We start from the raw sequence: 17156 nt of genomic DNA, 5'->3' as shown, positions 1-17156 counted from the left end.
TTTCCAGCATTAGGAAATGATGATTGAAACTGATGATACCGAAGTCTCACTGGAGGCCTGTTATCTCAAAGACCTTCGGTCAAGCCTATATTTGATGTGCATAGTACGCTTCCTTAACTTTCTGAAACGGTGAGTAACAATCCTGCCACGCCTGGAAGCTGCTTATTCCCTTCATTGTTCTGGATTAGTTGCTGCAGATTTTGGCTCAAGCTAGCAAAGTATGGACTTGATATTGTCTAATATCTATGGCTGGTGGGCGTGAGTTAACAAAACAGCGTTCAGTTGTCGTATTAAGCTAATAGTGATGGTTTTATCAAGAGATATGTGAGATTAATTAGGCCTTCCATCATGCTCTTGTGATCAATTGATAACTTTGGGATATTCAGGCGAAAATTAAGCCAAGCAAAGCAAGATGGCGCGAGGCTTTAGCATTGCAGTTCTTAAAAAAGCTAGCCCGGGGTCGCCTTTTTGCTTGATATACCAAAAAATTTTCGGAAAAAGACTTGCTCAAAAACAATACTTAAAACGATGTGGATGCTCCCAATAGTGTCTGTGTACTCGGAATGGCCAAACGAACAGATCGACAATTCAAGGTAAGACTACTCTAAGGAGGTATTCCGGACTAACTAGGCAGAGTGAACAAAGAAGTGTGAACTACTCATCCGCACTTGCCCTCCGAGGATGCCTCGCTACATCCCGCGAAGCATCGCAGTTTCAACGCAATCGTGTGTCTGGCTTTGCACTAGTGATGTAGCCAAATCTAAACTTACTTGATGGTGAATTGACCGACATGAAACTTAATACCAGTGAAGAGAGTGATGCAAGCGTGGGAAAGGGTCAAAATACCATAGAAAATAGAGCAAGAGGTGTTATTCAGAACGCGTAGTAGTCCAGCATTGTCAGCCTGTTGAAGGCTAGGATTTCTCCAGATTGAGCTGTGGTTATAATCACTCGCGTTAATTTGGTCTAATCGATAATTCTGTACGGTATTCGTCTGCGACGTCAAATAAGCTTGCAATCATCGTGCCAAATAGAGCAGAAGGCCAATTGTGCCTTGTATATATATGTGTCCACCAGCAAAAGAACCATGCGGTTTTAATTCAAGTATCCGTGATGTTTAATTGGGTTGCCAAATGCAGTTCGAATATTCTCCACATGGCCAAAAACATTCAGACCTTGATGCGCAAAGAAAGCACCATATTCATGCGCTCTTACAAACTGTTCATATGTAGTAAAGCTACCACCAGATGTTCAAGAAGAGCTTGGGAGTCTGAACCTCTGGTGGCAAATTAGGTTGGTATACTTCCTGGTGTGTCATACTCGGTGGCGGCTTCGTCTGAACGTGCACCCAGCCTTCAAAATCCGGATCGCTCAATTTAACGGTAGCAATAAGCGTAGTTTCATCGTAGCTTTGATATTGTATCATATCCAGCGGAGACTTTCGAACCTGGTGAAGCATCCATCGCTTAAATGCTTCACCTGTGCCAGTGAATTTATCGAAATGATGAAGCACGGTCGAAATACGCAGTGGCATTTGGTCTATCAAGATCGGTTCCAGATGCTTCACAGCATTAGTCTCCGACTTGGCAAGCTCGGGAAGATCGTTGATGATGTCGACATACAATTCGGGAGGATCTGTCTCAGTGGAGCTCAGAAACATTCCAAAGAGCTCTGGCAGTTCGTGATCAGGCTCAGTCTCTGCCAAGCGGCGCCGAAATTTCGTATCCTCGGATTTTCGACTGGGCGTGGGTGGAGTTGCTAAAGTGAGCCCTGCAATTCGAGGGCTTTGAGTAGCTCGAACGGAATTTGGTGTCGCGTTAAGATCTTGCGTATAAGGTGGAGGATCAAAGTACGGAAGAGAAATGTCAGGTGGACGTCCTGTAGCATCAACTATTGGTTCTGGATGACTAAGGCACGGTCTGGAACTATGTTGCTCTTCTGCAGTCGAACTAGCGAATGAGAATTCCGTCAGCACCACCTCCTGACTGCCTTCATCCTCGCAATCTGCGAAGGATATGTCCATAGGATAGTCAGCTTCAGAGACTGGAAAACTCTGCCACAAGGTCCTAATTTTTTCGCCTTTTCTTTTTAAAATGCCCTCTTCTTTGACTAACCGAAATTCAAGCGCTGAAAATTCCTCTTCCGCGGGTCCTAGTTCGTTTCGAGCAGATTCGAGTTTATCCTGGTATAGTGCTAACAGCACGGAATCTGGTAGCCTGTCTTGGATCCGACTCTCTCGTAGGTGGCCTGATATCTTGCTGTACTCATCTGCCACGGAACTTCGAAGATGTTTGAGTGCCTCTCGTTTGATTTGAGCCTCAACCTGCAGCATCAAAACTCGATCTTGCTGCCTTACCAAAGATCCGATTTCTGAATAAAGCTGTTCTCTTCGTAGATCTGCGTCAACTGTCTTGAGATCATTTCCGGACGCCATAGGTTCATGTAGGGGACTATGGTAGTGGAACGATAATGCTGAGTTTGGCTGTTGTTGTTGGCGGTGATATCAGGAAGGTAAGCCAGCTCATTCTAATTTGAAATAGCTTCTGCTATTTTCAGGGGCTTAACAGCGCTGTCTCACATCCAGGGTTTCGATTCTCTGCCAGGGAACTAGACATTGACTGCCCAAGTTTCAATAAGAAGCACCTCGTGGCTTACGCAGGCTGAGAACAAGTCATCGATTTTGGGCAAACGTCGACCTGAACAAAGCCCGACGGTATCGTAGGAGGTAGCCTCTCAGGAAACATGTGTCTTTTATGCACCGTTGCCCTGCTATTGACTTGCACGCGCACGGACGATGCCAGCCAGACTGCAAGTCGGAATCAGCCAATCATTTGTTTTAGAGCTGTTTCGCAAAGAATCCTCAGTTTAAAAAACACCACTCAAGGATGCCAGCAATCACGAGGATATCCGCATTAGCGACGCACCTTTTCTTCCCTTTCACGCTAATGACATGCTCATCCTATACGGCGGCGCGAAGAGCGAGAGCGACAAGAATGCGGCTCAAAACCCTGGGGTTGGGTACTTAAGCCGAACTTCTCCACCGACGTTGTCGCAAGAGACAGGAATAGTGATATTATCATTATTGTTGGGACTAGTCCAAGATCCGACTCGAATAGCTTCTTCTAGTCAATTTACGTTTAGTCTTGCAACGGATTTTCTCTAAACAATGTTGTACAATGGCGACACCTTGGTACCGGCACTTCGATAGGACAACAGGCAGATATTATCAAGCAAGGCGGAACATCGAAGGAGTATGGGAGTACAGGTACGAGGAAAATACAAGAAGTCAGGAACATGAAGTGTAAGTCTATCCAAATGTCTGCGGACTTCTGTCTAAGAATTTTAGAACACCACGACGCCACAGGTTGAGCACATCAAGCTATGAATTTGGTCAAGCAACCCAAAGTCTCGGCCCACTCGCGCAACACTCGTCACCGACCCAGGATCAGAGCGTTTTTGTTTCTTCACCTCCTCAGCAGTATACTATAAGTGAAGCGTACACCACTCAGCCTCTGCCTGCCAATCGTTCTGTTCCATGGACCAGACGTGGTGATCAGTATACCAGAAGCGAAACGTACAGCACTCAGCCTCAACATACCAATCCTTACACTCCAGGGACCAGTGGCGATGATTCATCCAACACTTACCTCAACATGGCGTCTGTTAGCTTTCAGGATCCATACAATGCTTCATCATCTACATCTGTGAGAGGACTTACTCAATCAGGATCTCAGTGGACGCCCATGGTTGGCAATGATAATGAGGACGAAATGAGAGATGAAAATGACGTGATCGGCGATGATGAGAGAGAAGAAGAAGGCGAAGAAGAAGGAGGGGAGGAGGAAGGCGAGGCCAATATGAACTCAAAATATGAGCGGGAGCCAATGGGACCGCAGGACAAGTTGATTACCTCCAGGCACACCTTCGAACTCGACCCAAGTAAGCCCCAGAGTCGCATGATGGCGCATCCTAGTGCTGATATCTGTAGGATACAAGAAGCTTAATTCTGCAAGGTCTATTCGAAGATTCTTTAGACCCGGAAGGGTAAGTCCACACGGCCTCAAACGCTCATCAATTACAATCATTTGATGCTTGCACACGTGTTGCGACTCCATACGCTTCAAGCTTAGATTTCGCGATTCTAAATCCGGACAGGTGTTTGCAGTCCTCTGGACGGAGCCGACGGGGATCAGCGATACGCTCCGCGACTTGGAAATGGAGAACGCTTTTACGCAGGTGAGGTATGGCGAGAGGGTCTTCTCCGAAATCCGACGCTTCATCGTCATCCGAGCCTTTTCACACCACAGCTTGTGTGTGTAAGTGCTGCAACCCGTTTTTCGCCAAACATTTCTCTTCAGCTGCTGAGCTTTTGCAACAGTCCCATTGCGACGTACCAACGACGCGGAACTCATAATCGGCCGGATGCGGATCATCATTCAATCGCCTACGAGAAAGGTACAACACCAATGCTGGTGGAAGGCGAGAGGTTGACGAAGTATCCGATACCAATTGTGCTTCGAAATGGTGAGTCGCTGGAGCCGCAGTCGCGAATCAACTTCTCCAAAATCTACACCGTCGAAAACAACGTGAAGGTATACTCTATTGGACAAGTTGACCAAAAATTCATCGAATGGATCATATATTACACCAGACTTGCCAGTGATTTGTTCGATTTCTAGAGCTGATGAACGACGCAAAGGCGTCTTGTCCTAAGGCATTTTTTCAAGCATATACGATTCCAGCAAAGTGAGGCAACCTAGCTGCCCGCACAGCATACGTTAACCAGCAGAATGATCTCCACGAAGCATGTCTCATCGATCATCTTTGAGATCGAAGTATTAAATTCGATTGTTCGGGCGGACTGTCCGTGCTTTGTTCCGCGATTATTAACGAACTCTTAACGGCCGGCAATGACTACAGATTGGATATTCAACGATGAAATTGAATCGTAATGAGGAGAGGATCCTCGAAGTCCGTTGAGCTGAACGTGTTTTGGTCAGTTTTGTGATGACATCAAAGGCGTTGGCAAGGTGCAAGTGGTTGGTCCGTAGCAACAAATCAACGAATTTGACGACTCATACTCCGCTAGTCCGCTCGCTTGCTCCGTGATGTCCCGCCCTTGTATCTGCTTTAACCGAGCCTTCTTTTGAGGAAGGCTTAGTAAGTGGCTTGTGACACTGGCACGCCAGGCAAAGAGAAGAGGGAGAGGAGAAAGGGGGTTAGGGAGAGAGGGAGGGAAGGGAAGCGAGGGAACGTCTGTCTCCAACCTCGCCAACCCCGCACCTTGAAGCCTCAGACCTTTTCACTGCAAGGATAGCTAGTCCGGCGGCCTACTTTTGCAAGAACGTCACATCCGAACGTCACAACGTGAGTCGCTGCTAGCCAGGGCGATCCGCTTTGTTCGCAGTGCGACGCATCCGATCCATTCTCGCCACCCCTGTTCCGACCAAGACTCGACTCCCGTCGAACGAGGAAAGAAAAATATGAAAAAAAAAAAAAATGATGAGCCAAACGGGCGCCCTTGACACATACCATGCGCACCTGCGAGCCCCGTCGCCCTGTCTCGAAAATGAAAAAAAAAATGTTCGACAAGTCAAAAGAGAGGAGTTTGTAGCGGGCCATCTCTCGATACGTGGACATAAGAAGTCGTCTGGGCCGTGCTGAGGTGTGACAAGCGGCCTCTGCGGCGGGTAACCCTTACCCCATCCCCCTCTCCTCCACATCCGCCCCTCATTTCACAAACGCTAGTTAACTCACACCTGGCGAAAAACGGTACCGATGCCAAGCAAAAGCCGTGCGCTGTTCACGATGGTGGCCGCGCTTGCTATACTGCGGCCGACAGCGGGCAAAAGATGGCGTTCAAAGACATTTCGCGGCGCGCAGGAGGCATGCTCGTCGACTCACAGAGAGAAAAAGAAAAAAAAAAAAAAAAAAAAAAGAAGAAGAAGAAGAAAGAAAGGGCGGATACAGGGATGTAATGCAATATTTTTCTTAATCAATTGCCCAGGATTCGTTTTGGAGTACATTCGTAATCAGACAAGTATGTGAACCTCGTAGCCGCCGCACACGGTCAAAAGATGCAAATCGTACAATAGGATTAAAGGGATTATTTTTCTTTCCTCTCCCCTCCTTTTTCTCGCTTCCCTTTCACGTCGAGTTTCAGACAGCCAGTGTCCTGCTCTTGTTTTGCCGGAGCGATCGCCTCTCTTCTCTGTTCTTTTTTGTTATTTGTGAGTATCGTACCGTCGATGCCCTTTCTACAGATGGCTCTGCCCTCGATCAGATGCCTGGTGTGGCCCCCGTAGGCGTCCTGCCTCCTTGCGTCCATTTGTCCCCATCGCCACGCTGATGCGAACTAAAGTCATGCGTCAAACAAACTCTATCGTATTGATCCACCATGCCCTTAAAAACATTTGTCGCCGTCAGACTGCCTCTCATGTCCTAGACGTCACCTCGCTCAAAAGTCCGCAAAGAACTCCTCATATTTCTTGTTCATCTCGTCGGTAAACTTCTCCCTATCCTCCGACTCCGGCTCGTACTCGTCGAAGTTGCGCGTGTCGGTGGGACTGCTCAGGTGCGGAATGATGGGCCCGCGACATCGGCGGTAGTACATGTCGTCCCAATTAACACCTGCAAACCACTCGTGCTGCTTGACAGTGCGGGCACCGCCCTTGATGTTGCCCAATCGCTTGGTCACGTCGACCGTGCACAGGCGGGATATAATGTCACGCGCAGCGTCTGGCATGGCGGATGGGAAGCGAATCTTGCCTTCGACAATCCTATACTGTGTCAGCGCCTCTTTTTCTTTGCCCTCTACCCTTAGGCAGACTCGGAGAAATTACTGTTCGTATATTTTGATTGGGTTCTGATCCCAGAAGGGCGGTTGGCCGACTAGGAACTCGTAGATGAGGATGCCAAGCGCCCACCAGTCAACGGCGTAACCGTGGCCTGTGTTTCTGATGACCTCTGGCGCAAGATACTCCGGGGTACCGCAGAGCGTGTAGGTTTCGACTGCAGACCACCGATTAGTCACCAAATATTCGTCTCAACCACAAAGGCGAGGTGTACACTCACGCTTGCCAATCTTCTTTGCAAATCCAAAGTCCACCAGTTTCAGATGGCCCTCGGCGTCGATGAGCATGTTCTCCGGTTTCAGATCGCGATACGCAACGCCCATGCGCTCGTGCAGGAACTCTAGGATGAGGACGATCTCGCTCGCGTAGAATCTGGACGTCTCCTCGTTGAAGCGGCGGGCACGGCGAAGGTATGAGAAGACCTCGCCACCGGGGCAGTAGTCGAGCAGCATGTACAGCGAGTCATGGTCCTGGAAGGAGGTGACGAGGCAGGTGATGAAGGGGTGACCTGCTACGGCCGCGAGGATGTTGCGTTCGTTTCGCACGTGTTCGACCTGCTTCAAACGCACGACGTCGGCCTTGCGCAGGATCTTCAGTGCGAAGACCTTCGGATTCGTGGTATTTGTGTCCGCGCGCAAGGTGACAAGCCAAACACGGGCAAAGGTTCCTACAGAGCCAAATGCCCAAGCGCTCCGATCAGCCAAGATGCACTCATCTAATGCCAATGGTGTGCGGGAGGGTTGCACAGGCGAGAACCTGTAGGAGAATAGAGAAGGAAGGACATGCGAGCGTATAGCAGTGCGCGGGCGCGCGTGTGTGAGAACGAAGAAGAGAAAGAAGAAGAAGAAGAAGAAAAGAAGAAGAAGAAAAGGAGGAGGAGGAGGAGGAGGAGGAGGAGGAGGAGGAGGAGGAGGAGGAGGATAAACAAAAGCGTACGCACCCGTGCCTAGCGTCTTCCTCAGCTCAAAGTCGTCGCAACGCAACCTGCGGCTCGAAAAGCCGACATGCTTCTCGTCTCCACGCCGAACGATCTCTTCCGGCCGCAGCGTGTGCTTCTCGGCCTCCCATTGCAAAATCTGGTTGCGCTCCTGCTCGTGCTCCTTGCGCTCGTGGCGCGACTCGTGCGGCGGTTTGGGTGAATGATGCGACTCCCTCCGCGCTCCGGACACCTCTTCGCTGCTCGCCTTGCGCAGCTTGTGCGGTAGCTCGCGCAACGTGTTGATGGCCGCGGCGGCCATGGCGAGCCTGTCGCTGGTCGGCGTCTCGAACGGTTGTCTTGTGAAAGACACTCAGACGGATTGCAGCTTCGGATCGCTGGATCGACGGAAGGTGGTGAACCGGGGGGGAAAGGGAGCTTTTATTGCAGAGCGATGTTCGGCGGATGCGATTCCGCCTAGGTCATAGTTTTTTTTTCTCCGACTCTTTTTCTCTGTCTCTTCAGGGAATCGCTCTCCCCTCGATTGTTCTCTGGTCTTTTTGTCTCTCTGCTTCTTCAGCGGCTGGTGCTGCTGCTTCTGCAGGAGAGGAAATGAAGAGGGAGCCCGCAAGGGTTCGTGTGTGGAGAGTAATAGCAGAGCTCCGTGCCGGGCTTAGCCACAAACGTTTCCCCAGCGAGTGCCAAACAGAACAGCTATTGGGTGCTTCCTCTTACCGCTTTACGAAACAGGCCGTCATGAAATTAAAAAAGTGCTGGTACGAAGTCTGATGCAAATAAGCAGGGCGAACGGAGTCCGGTGGCGGTGTTGGACAGCAAGACCAGCGTGTCCTGTTGGCGCCACCCGCTGCACAGGATGGCAAGAATAGCAAGAAAGGTTGTAGGATAAATAGATCGCGATGCGGCCCCTCGCTGCCGAGCACTGCTACACTTTTTTTAAGACCTGCAGCGTAACAAGGTCATCGTCAAGGGCGGGAGCCCCAGAATTCAAGAGCGTCCACTTCCGTCATCGTAGGCTTGGCATCAGCCTTGCACGCTATGTCGTCGCAAGGTGAGAGGGGGAGAGCAAAACCAGGCGGGATGCTCGCTCCAGACGTGCCGGCGCAGTTCCTCAAGTGCCCGACTGTCCCGCTCTCGCTGGCGGTCCAGCAGTGAATCCTCCGGAAACAAGGATGCTCAGCGCGCTCTCAATCCCGGAGAAAGCTTGGTAAGAGCAGATGCTGGAGGTAGACGGTAGGGCCAGCCGACTTCGAACTGCTGATCGCAAAACGACAGCGGGCTCCACCGCCCTCGGCGTGTCTGTCTGGGCCATGACCTTTGACATTGCCCCCCACGCTATTCCCGGCTCGGACGGACTATTCCCACCAAAATTCCGATCACGACTTGTCGTGCAGCGAAGCGGGAAGAGTCGTTGAGTCGAGTTCGTGAGACATCAATTTCCAGAGCGGGCCGACCACGCGACCACGGGCAATACCAGCAGTCGCAGCTGGCGTACTTGGTTGAGAGCGAGAACACATTGGCTCTGTTTGTGGGATCATTTCGGTTCTTCGGAGCTAGACGTAGCGATGCTAGAGAGAGCCGAAGTGCTAAGCAGGGATGGCGGGAGGTTCATGACTAGGTGCTCTCATCACAGGCTGTGGCTGCTGTTACAGCCATGATGGCTGTCAGGTCTTGGGCCAAACATGGACAGCGCGGCAGTTCAAGTGCAAAAATTGAAGACAGCGATAGCAGTGCAGACAGCTGGCGCCGCAGAGGCTAAGGAAACGAACAAATTGCTACAAAAGGAGGAGAGAAGGTGGCCGCGGACGACGAAGGGGAATAGTACGAAGCAATCGTGCACTCAAATTCCATGTCTTACAAATTTTGATCTAGATCGAGGAGCTACCAGCTTGTGCTGGTCCATTCATCCTCCTCTTGCCGCGGCTCTTTCTGGAGGACCATAACGCCAGTCCCAATGCTCGCAAAAAGCTTCGTGTACGTGTAGTTACAGACGATGGGCCCCGTTGTCGGACTCCCCATCGACTTTGTTCCTCCTCTCGCTCCTAACGCTTGGACGTACTCACGCCTGTGCTCGTGTGTTCATGATGAGGCCCACGATCAAACTAGACCATACGCGTCAGCACTCGTCACGTCAAGAACACTCATCTGCAAGGGGTTGGATGGTGTGCCACTTACCCGTACAAACCGAGGACCTCGCCGAAGATGAGAATCAAGACCATGCCAACGAAGATGCGTGACTGCTGCATGTACGAGCGAACGCCGTGGTCACCGACGATGCCGATTGCGTAGCCAGCTGCCAGACCGGCGCCGCCGACGGACAGACCGCAGCCCAGATGCATGAATCCGTTGAACAAGCTGTACGAATCCGGGTTGAGGTTGCCGGCAATCAGGACGGCGATGACGAGGGCGTAGACAGCGATGATACCGGACATGACGACGGGGATCAGTGACTGGCAGGCGCGGACCATGGTTAGCGGGACCTTCCCTGCGAGAACGAGCGTCGTCGCACTTGCCTTCATGATCAGATCCGGGCGGTAGGTGCCAATGCCCGAGATGCCAATTCCGCTTTTGGCAGTGCCGAACGCAGCTCCTGCGCATCCGAGAATCATCTGCGCTGCCCACGAGGGGCCGGGTCAGTCCAGGCGACGCACACGTTGGGGACGGAGGGGGCCGATGCACGTACCGCGGCAGAGATGCCGGCGAAGGAGAAGAAGACCGAAAACGGCGGCGAGAACTCGTTGTCCATTGCGAGACGGGGGTGCGCGAGGGAAGGTTGATGGTGCGGCTCGCAGTAGCTGTGGTGGTGGTTGTGGTGACGGCGGTGATGATGTGGTTGATGATCGACACAGGCCAGAGGGGAAGCCCTTCCTGCCGATGTGCGTGTCTGCACGGTGCCTAGGCTCTCGACGCTGCTCTCGATCCTACTCTGGGTCGTGGTCTTGCGCTGTGCTCGTCGTTCGCGGGCGCCGAGCACGAATGGAATGGCAGACACGGTCGACGTGAAGCTGATCCGGTTGCGTGGACGGCGAGAGCTCGAGCTAAGCCACACTGGCGTCAAGCCACAGACGCTCCCTTGGGCGGCATCGCACGTGCGGTGACAGCTGGGGTCGGGCGGGAGAAGCCAGACAAGAGAAGAGATAAGAAGAGACGCTCTGTCTGCGGACACGGCCGGCGTGCCTTGCGTGCTGAGAAGCCAGTCTTTGCAGCCGCGTGTACGTGAGCAAGCGTGTCCGCCGTGCGTGTGTGTGTGTGCTTGCTTTTGCTTTTCTTCCGTGAAAGCTCTTTGGGCGCTCCCGCTGCTTGTGCGGGCTTAACGCACATCCCTGTCAACGCCGACCTCACACTGCCTCAATCTTCAACTTGGTCCTGGAACCTCTGAACTTTCCCTTTACCTGACATCCTCTGCCCATACGCAACAACCACACCCCCCCTTTGTTACATGCCCTCCTCCTCTTCCTTCGCTGCCATCGCCGTCTACCCACCCCTCCTCCAGTCTCCATCTGCGTCTCTTTCGTGACGAGACGCGTCGTCGCTACGACTGATCCTCCCGCCCAACCCGCCCTTCGCTCCTTTAGTATCCGTGCTGAAGTCCACTCTTGCTGGGAAGGGCCCAAGTGCCCGGACATACTCGTTCTCACATCACGACGACGACGACAACATCGAAGACGACAATCGACCGTCAACCGTCCTGACGTCGACGGCAGCAATCGTTTGATCCGTCCCCACGGCCAGAAGCGGTCATCCAGCGCCGCCTCCACGTGCCGACCACCGTCATCCACAACATGGCCGACTACGGCTCTCGCCAGGGTGCTAACTTTGCCGGCCAGTACGGCAACGCCCAGCCGCGACAGCGAGATGCCGCCTTTGCTGAGGTCTTCGGTGGACCTCGCCCCGTGGGTGCAGGTGCTCCGCGGTCCGCTACAATGACCTCGCAGTCATATCAGCCCATGACCGCCGACCGCGCTCAGACAATGTCTGGCCAACGTCCTCCTCCTGTTCGCAACTATGCTCCAGGTCCCTCGCGTCCGCCTCCGCCGCAAGGATATGCCGCGGGCCCGCAGCAGCGTTCGCCGCCGTCAATGCCGCCTCGCCAACCGCTGCCGGCACCCCCATCGCTCAACACATCATTCCCCCCTCAGCAGCCGCAACAGCGTTTCTACCCTCCCCGTGGTGACTCCTCCAGCGCAGGCTCGCGAGGCGGCCCCCCGTACTACCAGCCTCCGCGTCCTCAACCGCCAGCGCTGAATTCTGACTCGTTCCGCAGCCAGTCGCTCGCCTCGCAGCCGCGGCCCCAGTTCCACCATGGCCCCGGCGGCTCCTACAACATCGCAGCACCCAGCATCTCACCCGCACACACATTCCGCCAGCAGCCATACATGCAAGCAGGTGCACGAACTACGGCTCAGGGCAGGGTCGTGCCTGAACGACCGGACGAACGCACCATGTCAATGACTTCGTACGCGCGCGACCACGATCACACTCACCAGACCATGAGCGGACGTGTCATCCCCAGCCGCCAGCGCATGTCCAATGAATCAAACGTCACCGTGACCTTGGATTCGCCCGCAAGCCCGCAGTCGGCCGTCAGCTCGTCGACATCTACTGTGGTGAGCAAGCAGCGCAGCGCCAGCCAGAGCAGCACCGCCCAGTCCAGGACAATGTCAATGGCCTCGACTATCGTGCCACCAAACGAACGCAACGATTCAATGGTCAAGAATGGCGTTCAGAAGACGGAGTCTCAGCGAATCGCCGTAGCCTCTCGCAGGGCACCCCTCGTCTACCCGGCGCTGCTGTCACGCGTGGCCGAGTGCTTCCGCTCACGTATCAACTTGGACGAGCTGACCAAAGACGGCTTGAACTACAAGAACTCCTTCACAGGCGAGGACGCCGTCACGCTGATTGCGTACATCATCAAGACCACGGACCGTAATCTTGCCTTGCTCCTGGGCCGCTCGCTCGACGCGCAAAAGTTCTTTCACGATGTCACGTACCAGCACCGCCTTCGCGACACGCGCCACGAGGTGTACCAGTTCCGCGAGACCATGACGGACTCGGCTTCGGAGCTCTCGGCGAGCACTGAGGTCAACGGCGTGTTCACTCTGCTCACCGAATGCTACTCGCCCACGTGCACGCGCGACCGGCTCTGCTATTCCATTGCATGCCCGCGCCGACTTGAGCAACAGGCCCGCCTGAACATGAAGGCCCGACCTGTGCTACAGCAGCAGGAAGACGCAACACTGCATGACGACCAACTCGACGACACGGAGCGCAAGCTGTGGATTCAGACCGTGCCCAAGGATATTGCCGACTCACTCGACGACCGGGAGAAGAAACGCCAGGAGGTTCTCTCTGAGGTCTGCTACACCGAGCGTGATTTCGTCAAGGATCTCGAGTATCTGCGCGACTTCTGGATGAAGCCACTGCGCAACCCGATGACCTCACCGATTCCGGAGAGCCGTCGCGAACGTTTCGTGCGCACTGTCTTCGCCAACGCGCCCGAGGTGTACCAAGTTAATTCGCGGCTCGCCGAGGCGCTGACGCGCCGTCAGCAGGAGCGCCACGTGTGCCGCAACATCGGCGACATCTTCCTTGAACACGTGCCGCGCTTCCAACCGTTCATTACGTACGGCGCGTCTCAGATGTATGCCAAGTTCGAGTTCGAGAACGAGAAGCGCACCAACCCCTTGTTCGCCCGCTTCGTTGAGGAGACAGAGCGTCTGAAAGAGTCACGCAAGCTAGAGCTGAACGGTTACCTGACCAAGCCGACCACGAGGCTGGCCCGCTATCCATTGCTGCTGGAGAATGTGCTCAAGTATACGGCCGACGACAACCCGGACAAGACCGACCTGCCCAAGGCCATCGCCATGATAAAGAACTTCCTCAAGGAGGTAAACGAGGCCAGCGGCAAGGCCGAGAACCGCTTCAACCTGATGCAGCTCAGCCGCGAGCTGCAGTTCCGACCGGGCGAGTATGTCGATCTCAAACTGACAGACGAGTCGAGGCAGCTTCTCTTCAAATCCACGCTGAAGAAGGCGCCCAATGACCAGGTCGCCGACATCCAGGCGTATCTGTTCGACCATGCTGTGTTGCTTGTGCGTTCTAAAATGGTCAACAAGCGCGAGCAGCTCAAGGTGTACCGTCGGCCCATCCCCCTCGAGCTGCTTGTCATCGCCGAGATGCACGAGATCATACCCAAACCAGGTCTTGTCAAGCGCCCGTCTTCTGGCTTGATGGCGACGAGAACCCAGACCATGACGAGCGTCACGTCAAAGGACCCCAAGCAGAATGGGTACCCTGTCACATTCCGCCACCTGGGCAAGGGCGGATACGAGCTTACACTGTACTGTTCTTCTGCGATTCAGCAGCAGAAGTGGATGGAGAGCGTCGACAAACAGCAGACGGAGCTGCGCCAGCGCAGCAACGTCTTCATCAAGGACAACTTGAGTGAGGGCTTCTTCAATGCAGCCACGCGCGTCAACTGCTGTGTGCCCATCGATGGCGGTCGGAAGCTTGTTGTCGGCACCGACAATGGCGTGTACGTGTGCGACCGTAAGCCCAAGGACGCATCCATCAAGCCGCGCCGCGCCCTCGAAGTCAAGGGTGTGACCCAGATTGACGTTCTTGAGCAGCACTCCATCCTGCTCGTGCTCGCCGACAAGACCCTGTACTCTTATCCGCTCGAAGCCCTCTCGCCAGATGCGGGTCAGCCTGGCATCAGCAAACGCGGTCGCAAGATCACGCACGCAAACTTCTTCAAGTCCGGCATTTGCCAAGGCCAGCAGCTGGTGTGCTGCGTCAAGACCTCGGCCTTGTCCAGCACGATCCGCGTGTACGAGCCGATGGACAGCATGACCAAGAAGAGCAAAAAGTCCGGCCTGGCCAAAATGTTGGCTGGCAACGAGGACGTGCTCAAGCCGTTCAAAGTACGTATTCGACATTTTACTTCGACTCCCAATTTTCTTGCGCCTCCACGTTCTACTTCTCCGTCAAAACATCTACCTTCAACCACGGAGATGACATCATCTCTATCATCTGCAGCAGTGGCGGTGTTACCCTGTGCAAGGACGAAAGTGCCAGCAGCCCCTGCTACAGTTCAAGTATCTCAATACAGCACAACTCACATCGTACCCGAGGAGGAGATGGAGCCGGGTCTACAGTCTATGAACAAGGTCTCTATCATCAGCAAAGTTTGCATCGTGGATTGTGCTTTTTGGCCCAGACACCCTTTTCTCATTTCTTTCATCATTTATATCGCTTGTTTTTTCTTTCCCCTTTTTAATTTTTTTTAATCTGAATTCATTTTCTACTTTTTGTTATCCCTTGTTGGAACTTGGATTGGCTAACCACACATGCGCTTCGCAGGAGTTTTACATTCCCACTGAATCGTCATCTATACACTTCCTGCGCTCGAAACTCTGCGTCGGCTGTGCACGTGGTTTCGAGATCGTATCGCTTGAGACGCTCGAGGCTCAGTCGCTACTCGACCAAGCTGACACTTCACTTGACTTTGTACAGCGCAAGGGCGAAGGATCTGTTAAGCCTGTTTTCATCGAACGCATCCAGACTGAGTTCTTGCTATGTTACTCTGACTATTCGTTCTTTGTTAACCGCAACGGCTGGCGAGCTAGGCCGGATTGGATGATCACGTGGGAGGGCAATCCAAACGCCTTCGCCATCTTCACTCCTTACATCCTCGCGTTCGAGCCCAGCTTCATCGAGATCCGACATATGGACACAGGCGGGCTGGTGCATATCATCACGGGAAAAAATATTCGCATGTTGCACTCCAGTACCAGAGAGGTGAGTTCATCCTAAGCACTTTTGAGTCCCATCAGCTTCTAACGAGGGATGGCAGATATTGTATGCGCACGAGGATGAAATGGGAGAGGATGTCGTTGCCAGTCTAGACTTTTGGTCAAAGCCGGATGGCCAGCCTGGTACCCAGCGCCCCGCAAACGGTGGCCCATCCTCTCCGCCCCAGCTCCCAGCAATGGACATGAACGGACGCTAAGCCCTCGTGTCTCAAGGCTCAAATTGCTCACTCCCGCTCGTTCCCGTTCGCCACGGAGAAAAAGAATCCCTGTTCTTTGAACACGCTGCATCGATATAGAGATCTTACATTTTACTAATCATTTTTCTTTGCCTTCTCTTTAGGTCCCAACCTCCACCAACGATGGCAGAAGTGTCACGCCGAGCGCGACGCCGACGACTCACCGCACACGTGGCAGGTTCATTGGGGACAGGGTACGCACGTGTTCACTATCGATACTGCGTCAGAGGCAACGAAGGTTAGAAACGCGTCTCTCTGGGACATGATTGAGCAAGGTGCCGAAGAGAATGCAACGTCATTTCCGAACTTGCACCTTCACCGTCGTGACGATGACGGTCATGGTTTGGATTTGATATCTCTAGACAACGGTACCATGAATAATATGGCAATTTCCGCGCAATCACCGCCTGTGGACGGCATTCTTAGCCTGCTGGACGCTAAGACTACACATATTTATCACAACATGGCTACTACCTTCACACCCGCAAATATCACCAACAAGCGTTCACTGAGCATCATGGACCGCGGAAGACCCGTGCGCAAGAGCAGCGGTGCTTGCTGGCCGGGTGTGGGACGCGAATTGGGCAACCAGCCTGCAAAAGGATGGCGCAGAGAGAACAGGGCTGTGGCTGGCGTTAGCATAACACACAGCCAATAATCGATGCATTGGCAGCGTCTTTAGTTCTTTGTTTTTCCCTTTACTAATATATGTTTCTCTATATCCTTTTCCTAAGGGAGAAAGGAGCCGGTGAGAGGCAGACGAAGAATGAGTTTTGATTCTTTTCTTTCTTGTCTTGTTTAGGCAGCAAAATGGGGCGAGAAAAGTTCATGAGCGTTGCGTTTGATTGCAAGTGATGATGATGGATAAGGGATTGATGTGCACACGCACGCAAGCACGGGATGGAGAGCGTTAAAGAGAGAAGGTGTTTTGACTGTTACCTTTTTTGATGGATGGATGGATCCATGGCTTGTACGATTGTAGGGTGAGGGCTGGGGAATACTCATGCACGCATAATCACATACAAACCAACGGGCGTGGCCTTCCAAACTATCTTCCCGAAAGAGAGACGGTTAGCCCTGTTGAAGTATGGTTTAAAATGTCTGTTGTGGATTTGTTTAGGTGTGGAAGCAGGCGGCAGCTTAATTTTGCACATCCGTTCACATACTCGGCTCTACTTTCTTTTTCACGTAGATGTACACCGTCACTTTGGCCCGATCGGCGGTTCTCCAGGCATGCATGGCCTCTGTTTCTCGTGGAAGGAGGAAGCGGTTTGTTCCAGAGCGTGAGAGAGGACGACTGGAAGCCGAGTCACCTTCT

General features: G+C 53.1%; 5 protein-coding genes across 5 annotated transcripts; 2 read left to right on the top strand and 3 right to left on the bottom strand.

The window, feature by feature from the left end:
- Window positions 1–1128: 1128 nt before the first annotated feature.
- On the bottom strand, window positions 1129–2434 carry PV09_04277 (uncharacterized protein; the record flags this gene model as incomplete). The annotated part of the gene is made up of 1 exon (XM_016357599.1): window positions 1129–2434. The coding sequence occupies one exon, from the start codon at window positions 2432–2434 to the stop codon at window positions 1238–1240; it is 1197 nt and encodes a 398-aa protein (XP_016214391.1). The 3' UTR covers window positions 1129–1237.
- Window positions 2435–3410: 976 nt separating this feature from the next.
- Window positions 3411–4679, top strand: PV09_04276 (uncharacterized protein; the record flags this gene model as incomplete). The annotated part of the gene is made up of 4 exons (XM_016357598.1): window positions 3411–3939; window positions 3989–4044; window positions 4156–4316; window positions 4379–4679. The coding sequence occupies exons 1-4, from the start codon at window positions 3654–3656 to the stop codon at window positions 4677–4679; spliced, it is 804 nt and encodes a 267-aa protein (XP_016214390.1). The 5' UTR covers window positions 3411–3653.
- A 1294-nt stretch (window positions 4680–5973) lies between these two features.
- On the bottom strand, window positions 5974–8729 carry PV09_04275 (uncharacterized protein). Its single transcript, XM_016357597.1, has 4 exons — window positions 7795–8729; window positions 7075–7521; window positions 6843–7011; window positions 5974–6779 (listed from the first exon to the last, which is right to left on the bottom strand). Exons 1-4 carry the CDS (start codon window positions 8090–8092, stop codon window positions 6458–6460), a joined length of 1236 nt encoding a protein of 411 aa, XP_016214389.1. The 5' UTR covers window positions 8093–8729; the 3' UTR covers window positions 5974–6457.
- Window positions 8730–9602: 873 nt separating this feature from the next.
- On the bottom strand, window positions 9603–11043 carry PV09_04274 (V-type proton ATPase proteolipid subunit 2). Its single transcript, XM_016357596.1, has 4 exons — window positions 10472–11043; window positions 10302–10397; window positions 9964–10238; window positions 9603–9890 (listed from the first exon to the last, which is right to left on the bottom strand). Exons 1-4 carry the CDS (start codon window positions 10532–10534, stop codon window positions 9848–9850), a joined length of 477 nt encoding a protein of 158 aa, XP_016214388.1. The 5' UTR covers window positions 10535–11043; the 3' UTR covers window positions 9603–9847.
- Window positions 11044–11165: 122 nt separating this feature from the next.
- On the top strand, window positions 11166–17062 carry PV09_04273 (uncharacterized protein). The gene is made up of 3 exons (XM_016357595.1): window positions 11166–14711; window positions 15151–15588; window positions 15644–17062. The coding sequence occupies exons 1-3, from the start codon at window positions 11571–11573 to the stop codon at window positions 15797–15799; spliced, it is 3735 nt and encodes a 1244-aa protein (XP_016214387.1). The 5' UTR covers window positions 11166–11570; the 3' UTR covers window positions 15800–17062.
- Window positions 17063–17156: the final 94 nt, after the last annotated feature.

The sequence above is a fragment of the Verruconis gallopava genome, assembly GCF_000836295.1.
Source record: "Verruconis gallopava strain CBS 43764 unplaced genomic scaffold supercont1.12, whole genome shotgun sequence".
NCBI lineage: Eukaryota > Fungi > Ascomycota > Dothideomycetes > Venturiales > Sympoventuriaceae > Verruconis > Verruconis gallopava.
The sequence above is the reverse complement of the archived record's forward strand: the minus strand, read 5'-3'. Positions and strand labels throughout refer to the sequence as shown.

What these genes read in the sequence shown, in the direction of transcription:
- PV09_04275 (XM_016357597.1), bottom strand. Translation starts at nt 8,092, where the DNA reads ATGGCCGCCGCGGCCATCAACACGTTGCGCGAGCTACCGCACAAGCTG. An exon ending in GAGGAAGACGCTAGGCACGG is followed by an intron (nt 7,522 to 7,794) that starts GTGCGTACGCTT and finishes TTGGCTCTGTAG; the next exon opens with GAACCTTTGCCCGTGTTTGG. An exon ending in CCAATCAAAATATACGAACA is followed by an intron (nt 6,780 to 6,842) that starts GTAATTTCTCCG and finishes GACACAGTATAG; the next exon opens with GATTGTCGAAGGCAAGATTC.
- PV09_04274 (XM_016357596.1), bottom strand. Translation starts at nt 10,534, where the DNA reads ATGGACAACGAGTTCTCGCCGCCGTTTTCGGTCTTCTTCTCCTTCGCC. An exon ending in TCGCCGGCATCTCTGCCGCG is followed by an intron (nt 10,398 to 10,471) that starts GTACGTGCATCG and finishes TGGGCAGCGCAG; the next exon opens with ATGATTCTCGGATGCGCAGG. An exon ending in GCCCGGATCTGATCATGAAG is followed by an intron (nt 10,239 to 10,301) that starts GCAAGTGCGACG and finishes CGCGCCTGCCAG; the next exon opens with TCACTGATCCCCGTCGTCAT.
- PV09_04273 (XM_016357595.1), top strand. Translation starts at nt 11,571, where the DNA reads ATGGCCGACTACGGCTCTCGCCAGGGTGCTAACTTTGCCGGCCAGTAC. An exon ending in ACGTGCTCAAGCCGTTCAAA is followed by an intron (nt 14,712 to 15,150) that starts GTACGTATTCGA and finishes TGCGCTTCGCAG; the next exon opens with GAGTTTTACATTCCCACTGA. An exon ending in TGCACTCCAGTACCAGAGAG is followed by an intron (nt 15,589 to 15,643) that starts GTGAGTTCATCC and finishes GAGGGATGGCAG; the next exon opens with ATATTGTATGCGCACGAGGA.